The sequence below is a fragment of the Lissotriton helveticus genome, chromosome 1_1 (genome assembly GCF_964261635.1).
Source record: "Lissotriton helveticus chromosome 1_1, aLisHel1.1, whole genome shotgun sequence".
Classification (NCBI taxonomy): Eukaryota; Metazoa; Chordata; class Amphibia; order Caudata; family Salamandridae; genus Lissotriton; species Lissotriton helveticus.
The window spans coordinates 1,914,240,893-1,914,257,313 of record NC_136057.1 but is presented as its reverse complement, the minus strand read 5'-3'; the positions used below and the strand labels follow the sequence as shown (position 1 = coordinate 1,914,257,313).

General features: G+C 43.2%; 1 protein-coding gene across 1 annotated transcript in view; it reads right to left on the bottom strand.

Annotated features, from left to right (window-relative positions):
* SHCBP1L (SHC binding and spindle associated 1 like) overlaps positions 1–16,421 on the bottom strand; it is a 1,483,415-nt gene that overhangs the window by 1,199,708 nt on the left and 267,286 nt on the right. The window contains exon 3 of the mRNA XM_078643195.1: positions 272–486. Coding sequence (XP_078499321.1) covers positions 272–486 — 215 coding nt within the window. The remainder of the gene's footprint in view (positions 1–271; positions 487–16,421) is intronic.

The window sequence follows — 16,421 nt, the reverse complement described above, 5'->3', positions numbered from 1 at the left end:
ACAGGATGTTGAGCGTTGTTGCCGAGACTCGAACCCGGTTCCCCAATTTCAAGGTCGACCGCTCTAGCGGTAAGGCTACATCCTCTCCATCATTGATTACTCAGTCAAGCATGAGATCCTAGCAAAGACACTACAGAACTTTGTTATGCATTTAACACATTGATACTTTGTTCAATAATCAACACATTTTCCCTTTGTTCCATATTAACATTTTGTGATGTGTAAGTCTTCAAAAGGCTCTCACAGTCCAAAAATCATAGATATTACATACCTCACAACTTCCAAAAAGTGAGCAATACCACATATAACTTCATCCTGTCCTTCGACTGGATATACCTCAAGCAGGGGTACACAGTGATCTAACTCTTCTAACACCTCATCAATGAGCTCTCTTGGAAGATTTGCAATGTTTGAGGAAAAGGGTTCTGCGACAGCTACAGTAGCCTTTAAATGAGTTGAGGAGTTTTGACGTGGTTTACAAGCAACCTGTGACAAACATAGAGACATCAAATATAATCTGAAAATGTAAACAGAGACATAAACTAAAGGCAATGCATGTTAACTCCATCACAGTACACACTCATACAAAGCCAGTTTAACAGGTGGGGGAAGGTTCATAAAAATTCACTGGAAGAGTGATTTGGATTAAGAGAAGAAAGTAGTACCTGCTTGTCAAGTTAGCTCTCCACTTAAGAATAGGCTCTACAGCTAAGGATTCCAACGTAGGTTTGGAGGGCTATACACATCAGATAATAAGGATATCCCCAATATATATTTAAAGACAACCAACCTAAATGTGAACTGTTTACGCAATTAGTGATCATTCTGCTCTACAGCTGCAGTACATTTTTATGCATTTTTTCATCCTATTCTAAGGTGTCCCCGCCTCAGAAGATAAGAACCCTTGTTGTAATAGTTCTGATTCACAAAAAGATGCATTTCCTACCCCTGACCTTGAACTGCTGCTGATGGCCTAGGCTGCTAATAAGAAAACAAGTTACTTACCTGTAACTTTAGTTCTCCAGTATTGGAAACTTTCATAGATTCATATGCTTGAATTGGTAGCTCCCATCTCGACAACGGGGAATGATTCAAGCATGGGAATCTATGAAAGTTTAAATACTGGAGTAAGAAAACAAGTTACTAACCTGTAACTTTAGTTCTCCAGTATTGGAAACTTTCATAGATTCCCATGCTTGAATCATTCCCTGTTGTCTAGATTGGAGCTACCAATTCAAGCATGGGAATCTATGAAAGTTCCAAAACTAGAGTAAAAGAGAATTTTCTGGTAGTCTCTGTAGTTTTGTTTTTATCTTATTTCAGAAGACAGGAGACACCTGGGTTAACAAAGGGATAGGGCTCTGATTCGCAGTTTGAGAAATCCTACCGACTGAGTGTGAGCGGTCAACTGCCGAAATTGGCAGATGCAACTCAGTAAAGTACCTGTTCACAACCTGTAAAGTGGGGTATTTACCAGGCAGTGAGACACGAGTAATTATCAAAGTTCAAGTTTATTCGAAATAAAGGAGCCTAAATCCTGCTGGTCCTGCTCCCATGAATTCCAAACTCCAAATAACTCAGCTAGAGTTAGAAACCAAGGAGGATGAATGCAGAACAGTGAGCCATTTACAAAAGTGAATATGGTGTAAGACCATGCATATAACTATGTATAACACAAAGGTAGGACAAAAGCCAAGAAATAAGAACCTCAACACTACATCATCTTACCATTAGCAAAAACAAATGAGTTGTTTCAAACCACGTTATATAAATGTAAAGTAATAAGCTGTAGGAAAAATAAAAGATTAGTGAATATAAAAATCTTTAAACCGCAAAGGCATAGACACATTTAGAAAAACAGAAACCATCAGTTCACAACTGTAGGAAAGTAGGATCTGCTTTCATGGTTTACCCCACTTTTTAATAGTGTTGCACTGTTTTCTGACTGGGATCCTGTTAATCAGGACCCAGGACATAAGTACACCAGGGGTCTCCCATGGGCTGCAGCATGTATTATGCCACCCATGGGAGACCACTCAATCTGTGACTACAGGCATTCCACTGCAGCTTGTGTGCGTTGGTGCCAGCACCACTCACAACAGATATATGTTTCCTTATATCTGGGGTCACTGCACTTAAAACCTATAAGTCACCCCTAAGGCAGGCCTTTCAATCCTGAAGGCAGGGGGCTAGGTTATGAGTGTGAGGTGCCCTGCTTATTGTGAGGTGCCCCGCATAAGCCGGACACCCCCTACAAACCCAGAAGTTGATTATCCAGGCTTTGTAAGTGCAGTCAGCCATGTAATACATATAGTGGACATCAAGTCAATTACGAGATGTCTAACTATATATTGACTGCACCGAACCCGGCCATGTTTGGTATCAAACATGTTGAAATCCTTCCGCAACACCGATTCAAGTGTTGAATGTAGGATCCCATGTACGGGGGGGCTCCCATAAGGCGCTCCCATGTACTCGCGGTACCAGCCTTTCAGGGTCTAACAGCAAGCTAGTGCTGCTGCCGACCAGAGACACGATTCTGTCCTCCAGCTGCTGAGCCAGGCTCGAGCAGGGGAAGGTGGGACCATAGGTTTCCTGTCACAGGGAGGCGTTACCATTTCCCAGACAGGACTTAGTGTATTGGGCTAGGGGCGCTTGCCAGCACCACCAGACTGCTTTGAAACGCACATTTAGTGCCCTCCTTGAAAACACCTGTAGGAACCAGTTCAGGGAGCCATTGGCTCCCACTCTGGCACGAAACTGGACAAAGGAAATGGAAGTATCCTCCCCTCTGTCCAGCCCCTCTTCTGGGAGGGATACCTGAATTGTACCAACCCTTTCCTGCCGGTACTTAAGGGCTTACTTTTGGGAGGCTCTTCAGATTCGTCATGGGACAAGGTTCATATCCAAAACCACTTCAACTTCAACCGTCTGGCACCTTGGACTTTGCCTGAAACCAAAACTGCATCAAGAAAGACTCCTGTCTCGTTGTCCTGCCAGTCTTCTGCGTAGTCTGTGCCTGTGCTTCATCCAGGTTCTACTCCAGGCCTGTGGTAATCCAAGACATCAGAAGTAATCTCCCTTGGAGCGAAGGAGTCACTCCCCTGCATCTGAAGAACCGCAACAAAGCTGACTGGTCTGCCGCTCCTAAGAACCCACAGACTCCGAAAGGCTCAGCACCACAGATGGTGGTTCTGCAATTCCCTTGAGGCCTGCACTGTCTTCTCAGCAAGTTTGTTTCCAGTATCCTTCGTCAAAACCCTATGGAACAGAACCCCTTTGCACCACGTCAACTTGCCGTTGTCAAGGCTTGTTGACTCTGCCCTCCAGAGACCTTCGGGCTATAAAAAGCTCCAGCCTCCAGCATCTCTTGCTACCAAGATCTTTGTCCTCACCGCATCCCCAGCACCGTGGGCCTGTTTCCTTGATGAGCTGCTCGAGGTGCTCTTGTGACTCCTGTGCCTTTCCACAGCATCGCCTGGTCATCACAGCTGCAGCAACAAGTTCACCATCAATTCTCCTGCATCTTCCATCATCGGTGGTCGAGGGTCTTCCATCGTTAACTATAGAGGGAGTGGCCCAACCAACCAAGGGACTGGGTACCAACACAAACCGTGTAAAATAAAAATTTCCCTTGGACTTGCTGTCATAAATGTTCAATCAAACTCATACAGTACTTCATCCACACTGGTGCCAGAATAAAGTGTCTCCCCCATTACATACACAAACCCATTGCAAAAGTGATTTCAAAAATATCAGGACAGAATTCAAATTTATTATGTGACTATTAAAAATACAATGATAAAAAGTTCATTACACATTCAATGACCCTGCACAAAACAATCATAATAATTTAAAATACATTACAACAAAGAGACATAATCAAATATTAATTTAGAAAACATCTTAGGTCATTAATCCGTTAGAATCTTGAAACCATGTCAGGCTAATATTAGCGAATGACAGCCCATTAGTTCCTCGGATTTAATAATATCAATAGCGTTTACGCGTTTCGGTTTGCTTCCCATTGTGCACCACCTTTTTCAAGACAGAATATTCAGTTGTCACTCTTTTTTCGTTCTCAATATACAAATCAAATACAATCTAAAAAACATAAAAAGTACATATCAATGTGTTGTCCCCACAATGCTTGATATTTATTTTAAATAACAAAGCTCCCAATTCCAATGAGTCTTCTATTAATCTTTTTATGGCCATTTCTCTCATTTTTGACATACACATTTTTTACCATGCCCACATTTTGCAATCGTTTTAAACAACCCCCAACATTAACCTCCATTTGGACACCTTCTCCTTTAACAACCTTTCTCACATCTAACTAGTTATTCCACCTTCACTCATTCCGCAGTGTACTAATCGTCCCACTGCTAGCCGTGGTGCGCTAATCGTCCCACTGCTACCTCCTTATTGGAGAGCGTATATGTCAAAAAATCTGAGGTGTTCAATCTTTCAAACTCGAGGGGATCAACTACTTCCCTCAGCGATATTTCAGGGGGGCCCAAAAAAGTTTTTCTCCTGCGAGCCCCCTAGACAATTATACCATGTCCTTGCTTGTTACATTAGGACAAGAGAGGGGGTATGTATTTTACCCTGCCTTATTATAAAACCTCTAGATATCAACTTTAATTTACCTGATAATAGTCATATGCTCAATGTGTAGAAACAAGCTTCTTCACTTGTATAATGTGGCCATAATATCTCCCAATTCTGGATTATTATTTCACCAAATGAGGGCCTTGTCATTCAGTGAGTCTTAACATTTAATGGCTCATCTGGAAAATACATCAATTCCATATTTTTGAACGACTCCTATTGTTTACCAAACATTTCGCTCATTGAGTTAAACGTTAATAAATCGTTATATCTACAATCGTTATATATACAAATGTTAATACCAGAATCAGCCGATGTCCGTCACTCTGCGCAAGCTACACGAATACTATGCCTTTGGATCTTGTAGAACCTTGCTTCGTTCAGCGATAACGAGTGCCTTTCTGTATTTCCAATTCCCAGCTACAGTTAGCCTAAATGTAAAAACAAACCCAATCAGGGAATTACAATGTTTAAGGATGATGGTTGTGATATTGTTCCAACATTATAATTAAACATCCGTACCTGGGTCAGTATTAATCCTGCAATGAACGAAAATTAATAAACTGCTCTTGATGTCGGGTTAGTGGTCATGCGATATGCTCCCGCATTCACCAGTCTCTCCCTTACTTTATTTCTGTAATGTTAGTCCGGCTGTCTATACTTTGTACAAGACAGACTTGCAGCATTGTGTTTATCTAATACCGTAAATAATTGTTTATTTGTTTAAATGTAGGTTTGTGAGGACTAACCTTGAGAGGTTTTAAAATTGTACATGGGACAACTCAAGGATTGGCAAACAATAAGGAGCATTAACCTGAGTACCGATCTAAATAAACATTACTTTCCGGGCGTTTTCTACATTAAATGGATCATGCACATGGTGTCTCAAAATGTGCTTAGTATATCATAGATTTGAATGAAAAGCAGTCAATAACCGCACGGTAGAAATGGGGTTAACGGTACCACTCGTATATTGAGAAACAATTTATGGCAAACTATGGGGACAAGAGTTTGTAGACCGATTGGGGAACATATTGCACTAATAAGAACGTCCCATATTCAATTAGGAACTTGGTGTACCAACCAAGAAGCATATCCGCGGGACTGCTTTTATTTAGGACTAGAGCATATATTAGGAGGCAACGGTAATAGAAGTCGGAGTAAGGCCGCTTGGAGTGAGGCGATCTTTGGGGATTTACGGTAATTCAGTCACGCTCGTAATACACGCGATATCTTCGCGACGCCTAAGGTAGCGCAGTGTTTTAATAGCACAGGTGAGGATTATTAGGAGAATGCACGGCACTATTTAAAAGCCAGATCCTCGCGGTAGAATATTTTACGACCATTGGGGACGACACGCGATCTTTTCTGCTACCAAAAAAGAGGTATGTGATTTTGCGGCGAGAACGCAAGAGAGTGGGATCTGAGGGAGGGAATAGCTCTCAATAGACCTTCCAATATCCGGCCGAACCTTTGCCCTCATTATACTCAATCCGGGCGGGTTTCTGTGTTTTTTTCTCTATTTTTAGATGCTGCGTAACTGGGAGCTCAAAGTAAGGGAGAGACTGGTGAATGCAGGAGCATATCGCATGACCACTAACCCGACATTAAGAGCAGTTTATTATTTTTCGCTCAGTGCAGGATTAATACTGACCCAGGTACGGATGTATAATTATAATGTTGGAACAATATCACAACCATCATCCTTAAATATTGGAATTCCCTGATTGGGTTTGTTTTTACATTTAGGCTAACTGTAGCTGGGAATTGTGAATACAGAAGGGCACTCGTTATCGCTGAACGAAGCAAGGTTCTACAAGATCCAAAGGCATAGTATTCCTGTAGCCTGCGCAGAGGGCCGGACTACAGCTGATTCTGGTATTAACGTTTGTATATATAACGTTTGTAGATATAACGACTTAATAAAGTTTAACTGGATTAGCGAAATGTTTGATAAACAATAGGAGTCGTCGTTCAAAAATATGGAATGGATGTCTTTTCCGGATGAGCCAATAAATGTTATGATTTACTGAACGACAAGGCTGAAATAATAATCCAGAATTGGAGGATATTATGGCCACATTATACAAGTGAAGAAGCTAGTTTCTATACATTGAGCATATGACTATTATCAGGTAAATTAAAGTTGATATCTAGAGGTTTTATAATAAGGCAGGGTAAAATACATACCCCCTCTCTTGTCCTAATGTAACAAGCAAGGACATGGTATAAGTGTCTAGGGGGCTCGCAAGAGAAAAACTTTTTGGGGCCTCCCTGGAATATCATTGAGGGAGGTAGTCGATCCCCTCAAGTTTGAAAGATTGAACACCTCAGATTTTTCTACATATACGCTCTTCAATAAGGAGGTAGCAGTGGGACGATTAGTACACTGCGGAATGAGTGAAGGTGGAATAACGAGTAAGATGTGAGAAAGGTTGTTGAATGAGAAGGTGTCCAAATGGAGGTTAATGTTGGGGGCTGTTTAAAACCATTGCAAAATATGGGCATGGTAAAAAATGTATATGTCAAAAATGAGAGAAATGGCCCTAAAAAGATTAATAGAAGACTCGTTGGAATTGGGAGCTTTGTTATTTAAAATAAATTTCAAGTATTGTGGGGACAACACATTGATATGTACTTTTTATGTTTTTTAGATTGTATTTGATTTTTATATTGAGAACGAAAAAAGAGAGACAACTGAATATTCTGTCTTGAAAAAGGTGGTGCACAACGGGCAGCACACCGAAACGCGTCAACGCTAATGATATTATTAAATCCGAGGAACTAGTGGGCTCTCATTCGCTAATATTAGCCTGACATGGTTTCAAGATTCTAACGGATTAATGACCTCAGATGTTTTCTAAATGAATCACTTGATTATGTCTCTTTCATGTAATGTATTTTAACTTATTATGATTATTTTGTACAGGGTCATTGAATGTGTAATGAACTTTTTATCAATTGTATTTTTAATAGTTACATAATAAATTTGAATACTGTCCTGATATTTTTAGAGTCACTTTTGCAATGGGTTTGTGTATGTAACGGGGGAGACACTTTATTCTGGCACAGGTGTGGATGAAGTACTGTAGGAGTTTGATTGAACATTTATGACAGTAAGTCCAAGGGAAATTTTTATTTTACACGGTTTGTGTTGGTACCCAGTCTCTTAGTTGGTTGGACCACTCCCTCTATAGTTAACGATAATGAGTACAGCTTGTTGAACTGGGGAGTATTGAAGTGGTTAGGGATTGCTAACCGATTATCAATATTCTAAGTCTGGACTAGAGTTTATTCAAACCTACAGACAATATGGATTCCATTAAAACATATGGATTCACTGAGGAACAATTCAATACATCATTAATATGAATACTAACAAAGGCAGCAAAGTCACCATAGTGTCAGGGAATGATGAGAAATGGGGAAAGATTTTAAATTTAAAGAAAAAACTAATTCGAACTGAAATGCACGCCAAATTTTTAATTGAGTATGTGAAATCAGGCGTAATCCCAGTAGGTTTACAGGTAAAGAATGAGCCTGGGCTCTTTATTGAAAATAGGAAGTTCCTGGAGACCTGGTCCCATATTTCTAACAGGTGCAGTCGGGACTGGATCCTGCTTATTATAAAGACCACCCAAGAGATAATTATCCTAGAGAGGGAAGAGATTGAAAAACTTGAGGCAGAAATAAAAAATAATACAGCACTCGAGGAGGCTAAGAGGAAACTAGAGGAACTAAATACTGAAGTAGATGGCTATAGGGATTAGTTACAGAATAAAAAGACAAAAAAATCTTCAGAAAGATGTTTGCAACTATACTATTGAATTAAATTACCCTTTCATCAGTCAGGACTATTATCAACAACAAAGACAAGAGCCAAATTGGGAAAGAGCTCCCCCCATAGACCGATATACAGGAGAGGTGGACCTAAACGTAATACATTTTCTGAATCCTCGGGCTAAAGTAGAGAAGACGAGGGAGTATGGAGCCAAAATGGTAGTGCATACCATCAGAAATCTGACCATACGGGGGGTCCCTCTACATCTTCCTCTGCGCCTTTTTTAGAACAACGCCCAAGAGGGACGAGGAGACAGAACAGGAACTATGGCAGAGGACAATACATGAGGAATCCCCAACAGGAGGAATACCTCAAAACCAGGAACCAGCGATATTGACTAAGAACAAAATGCCAATAATTAATCTCTTAAATAGGGCTTTAAGTAGAATAGAGATTGAAGTCCTGGAGAAGGGGTTTACTTTTGCACCAACACCATACATCAATAAATTCAATCTGGAAAAAGATTTAAAATCCTTTTTTCGGAAGATTCGGCTCAATTGTTTTTTCCAGAATAGAGAATATACCCCAGAAGACGTTGTCTCAGGCTTAAAACCCAAGTCCACCTTTACTCCAAATTTAAATATAGTTAACAAGAACGTTTAGGCCTTTGAACACATAGTGGAAACAAAAATAAGAAATGTTTGGGACGGATGTACGTCGTTACAACACATGCTTTAACAACGCATGCCTTTACGACGCAACTTTTACAACGCAAGTCGTTACAACGAATTGCGTTGGGGGGCGCTGGATAGTGAATAGTTTAATTTACTGTTCCAACTCCAGTCCCCGTGGATAGTAGGGAAGGTGTTGGATAGTAAATTAAAACTATTCCCTATCCTAGAGCGCCCCCCAGCGCAAGTCGTTGTAATGACTTGAGTTGTAATGGTTGCGTCGTAAAGGTACTGCGTTGTTAAAGTTGCGTTGTAAACGCTGTTCCCCGTTTGGTACAACCCCCCACCGACTAATAATAATATGAACAAACAGCAGTGAGATGCAATCTTTGCTCTCAAAAATGATATTCAGATCACCATTAAACCTGCTGACAAAGGTGTTGGGGGTTGTTATTTTTGACACACAGGATTATGAACAACGGGTACTTAATCTTTTGAATGTCTCTAAACATTACACAAAAGTACCTATGAAAAAATGTATTAAGTTGAAGGACAAGGTTTTAGATGTAATTACAGTTGCCAAACAAAGTGAATTGATCACTGAGAGTGAACATAGGTGTTTGTTACAGAACAGTGCCAAGATACTGGCAATATACGGGCTTCCCAAGATTAATAAAAGTGAGGACAACCCACCCCTACGCCCCATTGTTAGCTGTATAGGCTCCCCATTGGAACCTCTCAGCAAGTACAAAGATAGTTTTTTGAAACCAGTTATACAGAGTCAACAATCTTATATAAAAGACTTGACCCACATGATTAGCATAGTTACGGGGCTAAATTTTAATGATAGGTCACAATTATTGGTGACCCTAGATATTGAGGCCCTTTACACCAACATCCCCCAGGTTGACACGATTGCTGTGATTAAGCACATCCTGGAGGATGTTGGTGTAACAAGGGGCGCTAGTGCAGAATCCATTATTGAATGCGCAAGCCTGGTTTTAAAGGAGAACCTGTTTGTTTAAAGAAGACTTGTACTTGCAACACAAAGGGACCAGCATGGGCGCAACTCGCGCCCCAAGTCTGGCCTGTGCATATGTGGGTCACTTTGAGTCCATACACATATTTAATGAATCTGTCCCATTCTATGAAAATGTGTCTAACTGGCACAGATTCATAGACGACATTTGGTTTATTTGGACAGGATTTGAGCAATTATTGATGGAATTTTTAAGCTGCATCAATTTGGGTGATGCTAACTTGAGGTTTACAGAACACCACAGTGATAGCATGGTGAGTTTTCTGGATCTTAATATAAACATGTAGAGGGGAAATTAGAAGTGGAGCTTTATACAAAACCAACTGATAAAAACACCTTACTCCACTATTCTAGTTACCACCCAAAATCACAAAAAGACAATATACCTTTTGGACAGTTCCTTCGTCTTCGAAGGAACTGTTCATCACTCACTGATTTTTATAAACACTCGGACCATCTGAAACAGAGATTAAAAGATAGGGGCTATCCTAAAAGACTGATCAATCACTCTTTTACAAGAGCGAGATTTTATAACAGGGACAGCATGTTTGATAATCCTCAGGGAAAGCAGAAACATAATGTTACCAGCGAACGAATTGCTTTTATCAGTCTATTTTCGAGCCTTAGTAACAAAATAAAAAACATTATTAATTCAAATTGGACACTCCTTAATGACAATGAACCTACGACCTTGGAGCGCCCGATAATTGCGTTTAAACACAATGATAATCTAAAAAAGAACCTAGTACATACATACCGGGAACCAGGTGGAATTCGGCAGTTGAACCTAGAAGGCAGTAAAATCACAGGGAACTACAGATGTGGAAACTGTAATAGTTGTGAGCAGTGCATTGAAGGGAAGAGCTTTACTTTTAATAAACGGACCATTTTAGCTAAGGATCTAAACAACTGTAGAAGCTAAAACTTAGTCTACTTATTGATATGTCCCTTGCGGATTGGGTTCCGTGGGCGAGACAGGCCGTGAGCTTAGAACTCGCTTGATGGAACACAAATCAGCTATCAGGAACAAAAAGGCGAATGCCCCCCTTGTAGATCGTTTTATGCAAATGAACCACACTTGTGAAAACATTAAGTGGTTCATTTTAGAAAGGATCAATGGTAGTAGACGTGGTGGTGACATCACGGTTAAATGCAAACAGAGAGAACAATGGTTCATATCTATATTTAATACAGTGAGAGAGGGGCTGAATTCTAAGGAAGACTGGGAACAGCTCATAAACTGAGTCTATCCGTTAGGGAGCTAATGATCATCTAGGTCAGCAGAAACATGATTAGAGCCTTATTATCCAATACGGAGGGTAACACACTGTTTGCAGAGCTGATATTTCTACAATGTTAGTCTTCCGGCCGTCTATACTTTGTACAAGACAGACTTGCGGCATTGTGTTTATCTAATACCGTAGATAATTGTTTATTTGTTTAAATTTAGGTTTGAAAGGACTAACCTTGAGAGGTTTTAAAATTGTACATGGGACAACTCAAGGAGTGGCACACAATAAGGAGCATTAACCTGAGAATTCTTCCCTGGAGAGGCCTCCTTCCTTTTGCCAATGGGTCAGCTCAGGCAGGTCCCCCAGTTCAGCTACCTGTTCCCCTGTAGGCTCCAGGGCATCCCCCTCAGGGTCTATCTCCTCCTGGGCCATAGAAACGTCGGGGGATGGTTTCCTGCACCCCCTTCCTCTTCTCTCTAAGGCAGGTTCCTGGGCCTCCCTCTCAGGCTCCAGGTCCTCTTCAGCACCCCTACGGGCTGCCATTGACCAGGTGGTCACACAAGCCCAGTCAGGCCGACCCACCATCTCCAAGTGAGTAGTCCGCTCAACCTTTCCCCAAGGTGAGCTCTCCAAATCGTTCCCCAACAAACAGTCAACAGGCATGGCGGGCCTCACAGCTACCTGAAGAGTACCAGAGACCCCCCCCACACTCAAAGGGAACCTGAGCCGTTGGACAATGGCTCTCTGTGTTGCCGGCGGCAACAACTCTTCAAAATGCATGAGGGACAATCTGCTCTTGAGACACCAGGTGACACATGACAGCTGTCACACTGGCTCCTGTATCTCTAAGAGTCTCCACCTTGTGTCCATTGATGGTCACCCAGAGTTGTTGGACAGTTGGGTCCCTGGGACCACCTCACAGTCTCCTAAAGAGACAATGGACATCTCTGCGGGACCCCACCCACCTTGGACACCAATCTCCTCCCCCAAAGCTACACTCGCCATCGGCCGGGGTGGAGCTCCAGGGGGTGCTGCTTTTCCAAATATGCGACACCTGGGGTCATTCGCCTTATGACCCGGGTCCCCACACTTGTAACACTTCAGGGGTACCTGGTGAACAGGATTCTGTCAGTGGGAGGCTGGGAACCTTTCCCTTGGTTCCCTTGGGAATTACTTTGGAGCACTTTATGGAACTCCTTCTGTTTACCCTTGTCCCCCCCACTCTTCTACTGGGGACCCTGCCCACTTTTGGCTGAGTCTCTTATGTGACCCTTGTGGACCCAGGTGCTTACCCAGCGGTCCGCCTCCTCAGCAAGCTTCCTAGGATTAGTCAGCCGGCTATCAATCAGGTGCTGGAGCAGCTCTAGAAAACAATTACTGGACAAGTGCTCCCATGCAATCAAATCAAGAAGCCCCTAAAAATAATTTACTTTGCTGCCCTTCACCCAACCATCCAATGCTCTGCAAAAGAAAGTGACGTATTCCACCCAGGCACTGCTCTCTATCTTCTTGCAATTCCTGAACCTGAGCCTATAGAGTTCAGGGGTCAAACCATACCTAGACATTAATGCATCCTTCATGTGGCTATAAGAATTATGGGCTTCAGAAGGCAGGTCTAACAGTGTGTCCAGCCCCTCACTAAGGAACCGCCCCCACAACCCCGCCCCCCAATCTCTTTCAAGGACCTGGTGGGAAGACATGGCTACCTCATAGGCTCTAAACCACTGCCTAATATCATCATTCTTATAAAATTCCTTCACCACATCCTTAGGAATATAAACTCTAGCTTCCACAGGCACATACGGTGTGCTGCCACCAAAGAGAGTAATCGATAAGATCCTGGCTTTCAAGTCCAACTCCCTCAAACTTTGTTCATGATTCAACTGCATTTTCTTTTCCTCTATGGCCAATTTCCTATTTTCTAACTCCAGTTGCCCATTCAATTGAGTTTGGCCAGCTCCATTTCATGCCTCCTACATCTCTCTCTGTCGTCCAGCTCCTTTGGAGACAGACTCTTGGCAGAAACACGGCTACCTGCGGGGGAAGGTGCTCTCCTTCCTCCTGGACCCAATGGTCCTTCCAGCTGCATATCTGCATTCTCACCCCCATCCTCATTCTCAGGGGTATTCCTTGCTTCTACCCAGGCCCTCAGCGCTTTGTAGAACTCTTCTTTCCTGGTGAGCCCAATAATGGAAACATTGAATCTCTTGCAGAAGTGCTTATGCTGCTTTACTTTGAAGCTTTCCAGTTTTTCCTCTTACCAGTCAAGATCAACAGAGGCTATGGATTCTGCTCTCTCTATGACGGTTGAATTTGGAATCCCTCAAAATTAGAAAATCCCAAAAAGAAATCTACCAAAAGTATGTGCTTGCGTTTTGGTCTACACTCACTAGTAGTGTTCACCAATCACTGAACATGAGTCATAAATGCAAGTGCAGACTCCTCACCGCTGACCCCCAATGTTAGATTTGGGGGTCTCTAGTTGGCACAGTTAGGTACTTGGGACAAATAGGGACCCTTGCCTCTAGTCAGGGTAAGGGGGTACACTCCTATATTAATCCCTGCTCACCCCCTTGGCAGCTTGGCACGAGCAGACAGGCTTATCTCAGAGGCAGTGTATAAAGCATTTGTGAACACATACAGTAATCAAGTGACAACACTACAGATGGACACCACACAAGTTGTATATTAAAAATAAGTATTCTTTATATAGATTTAACACCAGACCACAAACAAAACAAATCCACAATACTCTATTTAAAATGGTAAGTTTAGTTCTCTTTAGTTCTTAAAATGCGACACTTTGAGTCAATGTACCTTAAGATGCGACACGCAGGGCAACTAAAGTGTTGCAGAGGTGGAAATGCAGCAAAGATTCGGTGCAAAGAAATAAAGACGTCAAGTTCTTCCTGATGCGGCACGCTTCTCGGATGTTGCGCGAAGTCTCGACTCAATGTGTCAGCTGCAGCGGCGACAACCTTGTTCCGTGATGCAACGACAGCGGCTTTGGGAGCGACACTCTTCTCCAACGATGCGAGACGCTTCTGCTCGAAGAGACAACTGCAGCGGCGACACCCTTGCTCCGTGATGCGACGACAACAGCTCAGACGGCGGCGCGCTTCTCTGTGAATGCGAGGCGCTTTACTTGATACGGTGCAATGCGACAGCTACAGCGGAGGCATCCACGATGCGACCACAGTGGCTGTGACGGCGACATGCTTCTTCCTTGTTGCGAGACGCTTCTCTTGGATGCGGTGCAATGTGACAGCTACAGCCGTGATATCAACGATGCGACTGCAGCGGCGGCGACACGCTTCTTCGGGGTTGCGGGACGTTTCTTGAGATGCGGTGCAATGCAACAGCTACAGCGGCGACATCCACGATGTGACGGCAGCGGCTGTGACGGTGACATGCTTCTTCCTTGTTGCGAGACGCTTCTCTTGATGCGGTGCAATGCGACAGCTACAGCCGTGACATCAACGATGCGACGGCAGCGGCGGCGACACGCTTCTTCGGGGTTGCGGGACGTTTCTTGAGATGCGGTGCAATGCGACAGCTACAGCGGCGACATCCGCGATGTGACGGCAGCTGCTACGATGGCGACACGCTTCTCCCTCTTGAGACCCGCTTCCAGCTCCTTGCGACACGCAGTCCATCAGAAGGCCTAAAACAGCAGCAGGCACTTCCAAAGAACTCTTGGAGAGCTGAGGGTTGAAGTCTGTTGTCCCTAAGACTTCAGCAGGAGGCAAGCTCTTCTCTTAAGCCCTTAAAGATCCTTGCAAGTTGAATAAAGCACACAAAGTCCTTTCTCCTTTCTTTGGCAGTCAGGCAACCACTGCAGGCCAATGCCCCAAGCAGCACTTCAGCTTAGGGATAGTTTCTCCTGAGTTCCTTCAGGGTCCTCTCTGCCGCAAAGGTTTCTTCTCCTTGTCCAAAAGTGATCTAAATTCTTGGAATCAGGGTCCCAATACTTATACCCCAAAATCCATTGTCCTCTTGGGGAAGAGGGGCCTTTGCCTAGTCCAAACCAGTTCTGGAGCACTCTGTTTTCATGACTGCTTCTTTCCTTTCACTGTGCAGGGCAGAAACATAAGATGCCCCACAGGAGGTGGAGCCAACATTGTGGAGGAAAGGCACAGCCCTGGAGCACTCTGTTTACATGACTCCTTCTCTCCTTTCACAGTGCAGGGCAGTAACATCAGACGCACCACAGGAGGTGGAGCCAGCATTGTGGAGGGAAGGCACCGCGCTATTCAGGTCCCAGGTGCAACTCCTCCCTCCCATCTAGATGCAGATCTCTCTATTCACCACTGGGATGACTGACTGACTCACCCTGTCTCCTGGATTTCCCCAGCCCTGTCACTTAAACTCCAGACAAGGAATACACAACCTAGCAGAGGCAGGCTTGGATAGTTAGACAAGAAAATACCTACTTTCTAAAAGAGGTATTTTCAAACATAGAATGTTAAAACCAACTTCACTAAAAGATATATTTTATCATTCTGAGTTCAGGCATACCAAACTTGAATTTCTACTATTTTCCGTTAGTCAGGTGGGATTATAAAATGTAATAATCTAACTGCCCATTCTGGCCTATGGAGAACAGGTAGACTTGCAATAGTGAAAAACAAACATGGCTGTAATTCACTATTATGACATGCCACACACACACCAGGGCATGTTCTACCTTATACTTACAATGCACCCTGCCCTTGGGCCTACAATAGGGGTGTCTGATATGAAGAAAAAGGAAGGTTTAGGTACTGGAAAGTGGATGCACTTTCACAGTCAGCATGGCAGTAGCAGACTGCACACAGGCTCTGTAATGGCAGGCCTTAGGCACACTTTTATAGGCTGCTTCTGTGGGTGGCACAACCAGTGCTGCAAGCCCACTAGCAGCCTTTGGATTACCAGCCCTGGGCACTCGTGGTGCACGGTACTAGGATCTGACAAGTAAACCAAATCAGCCAATCATGGAATCACTACTCCATACATCAATTTACAAAAGGGAGTACTTACACTGTGGCACTGGACAGCAGTGGCACAGTGCCCAAAGCATCTAACACCAGCAAAAACACATGAGG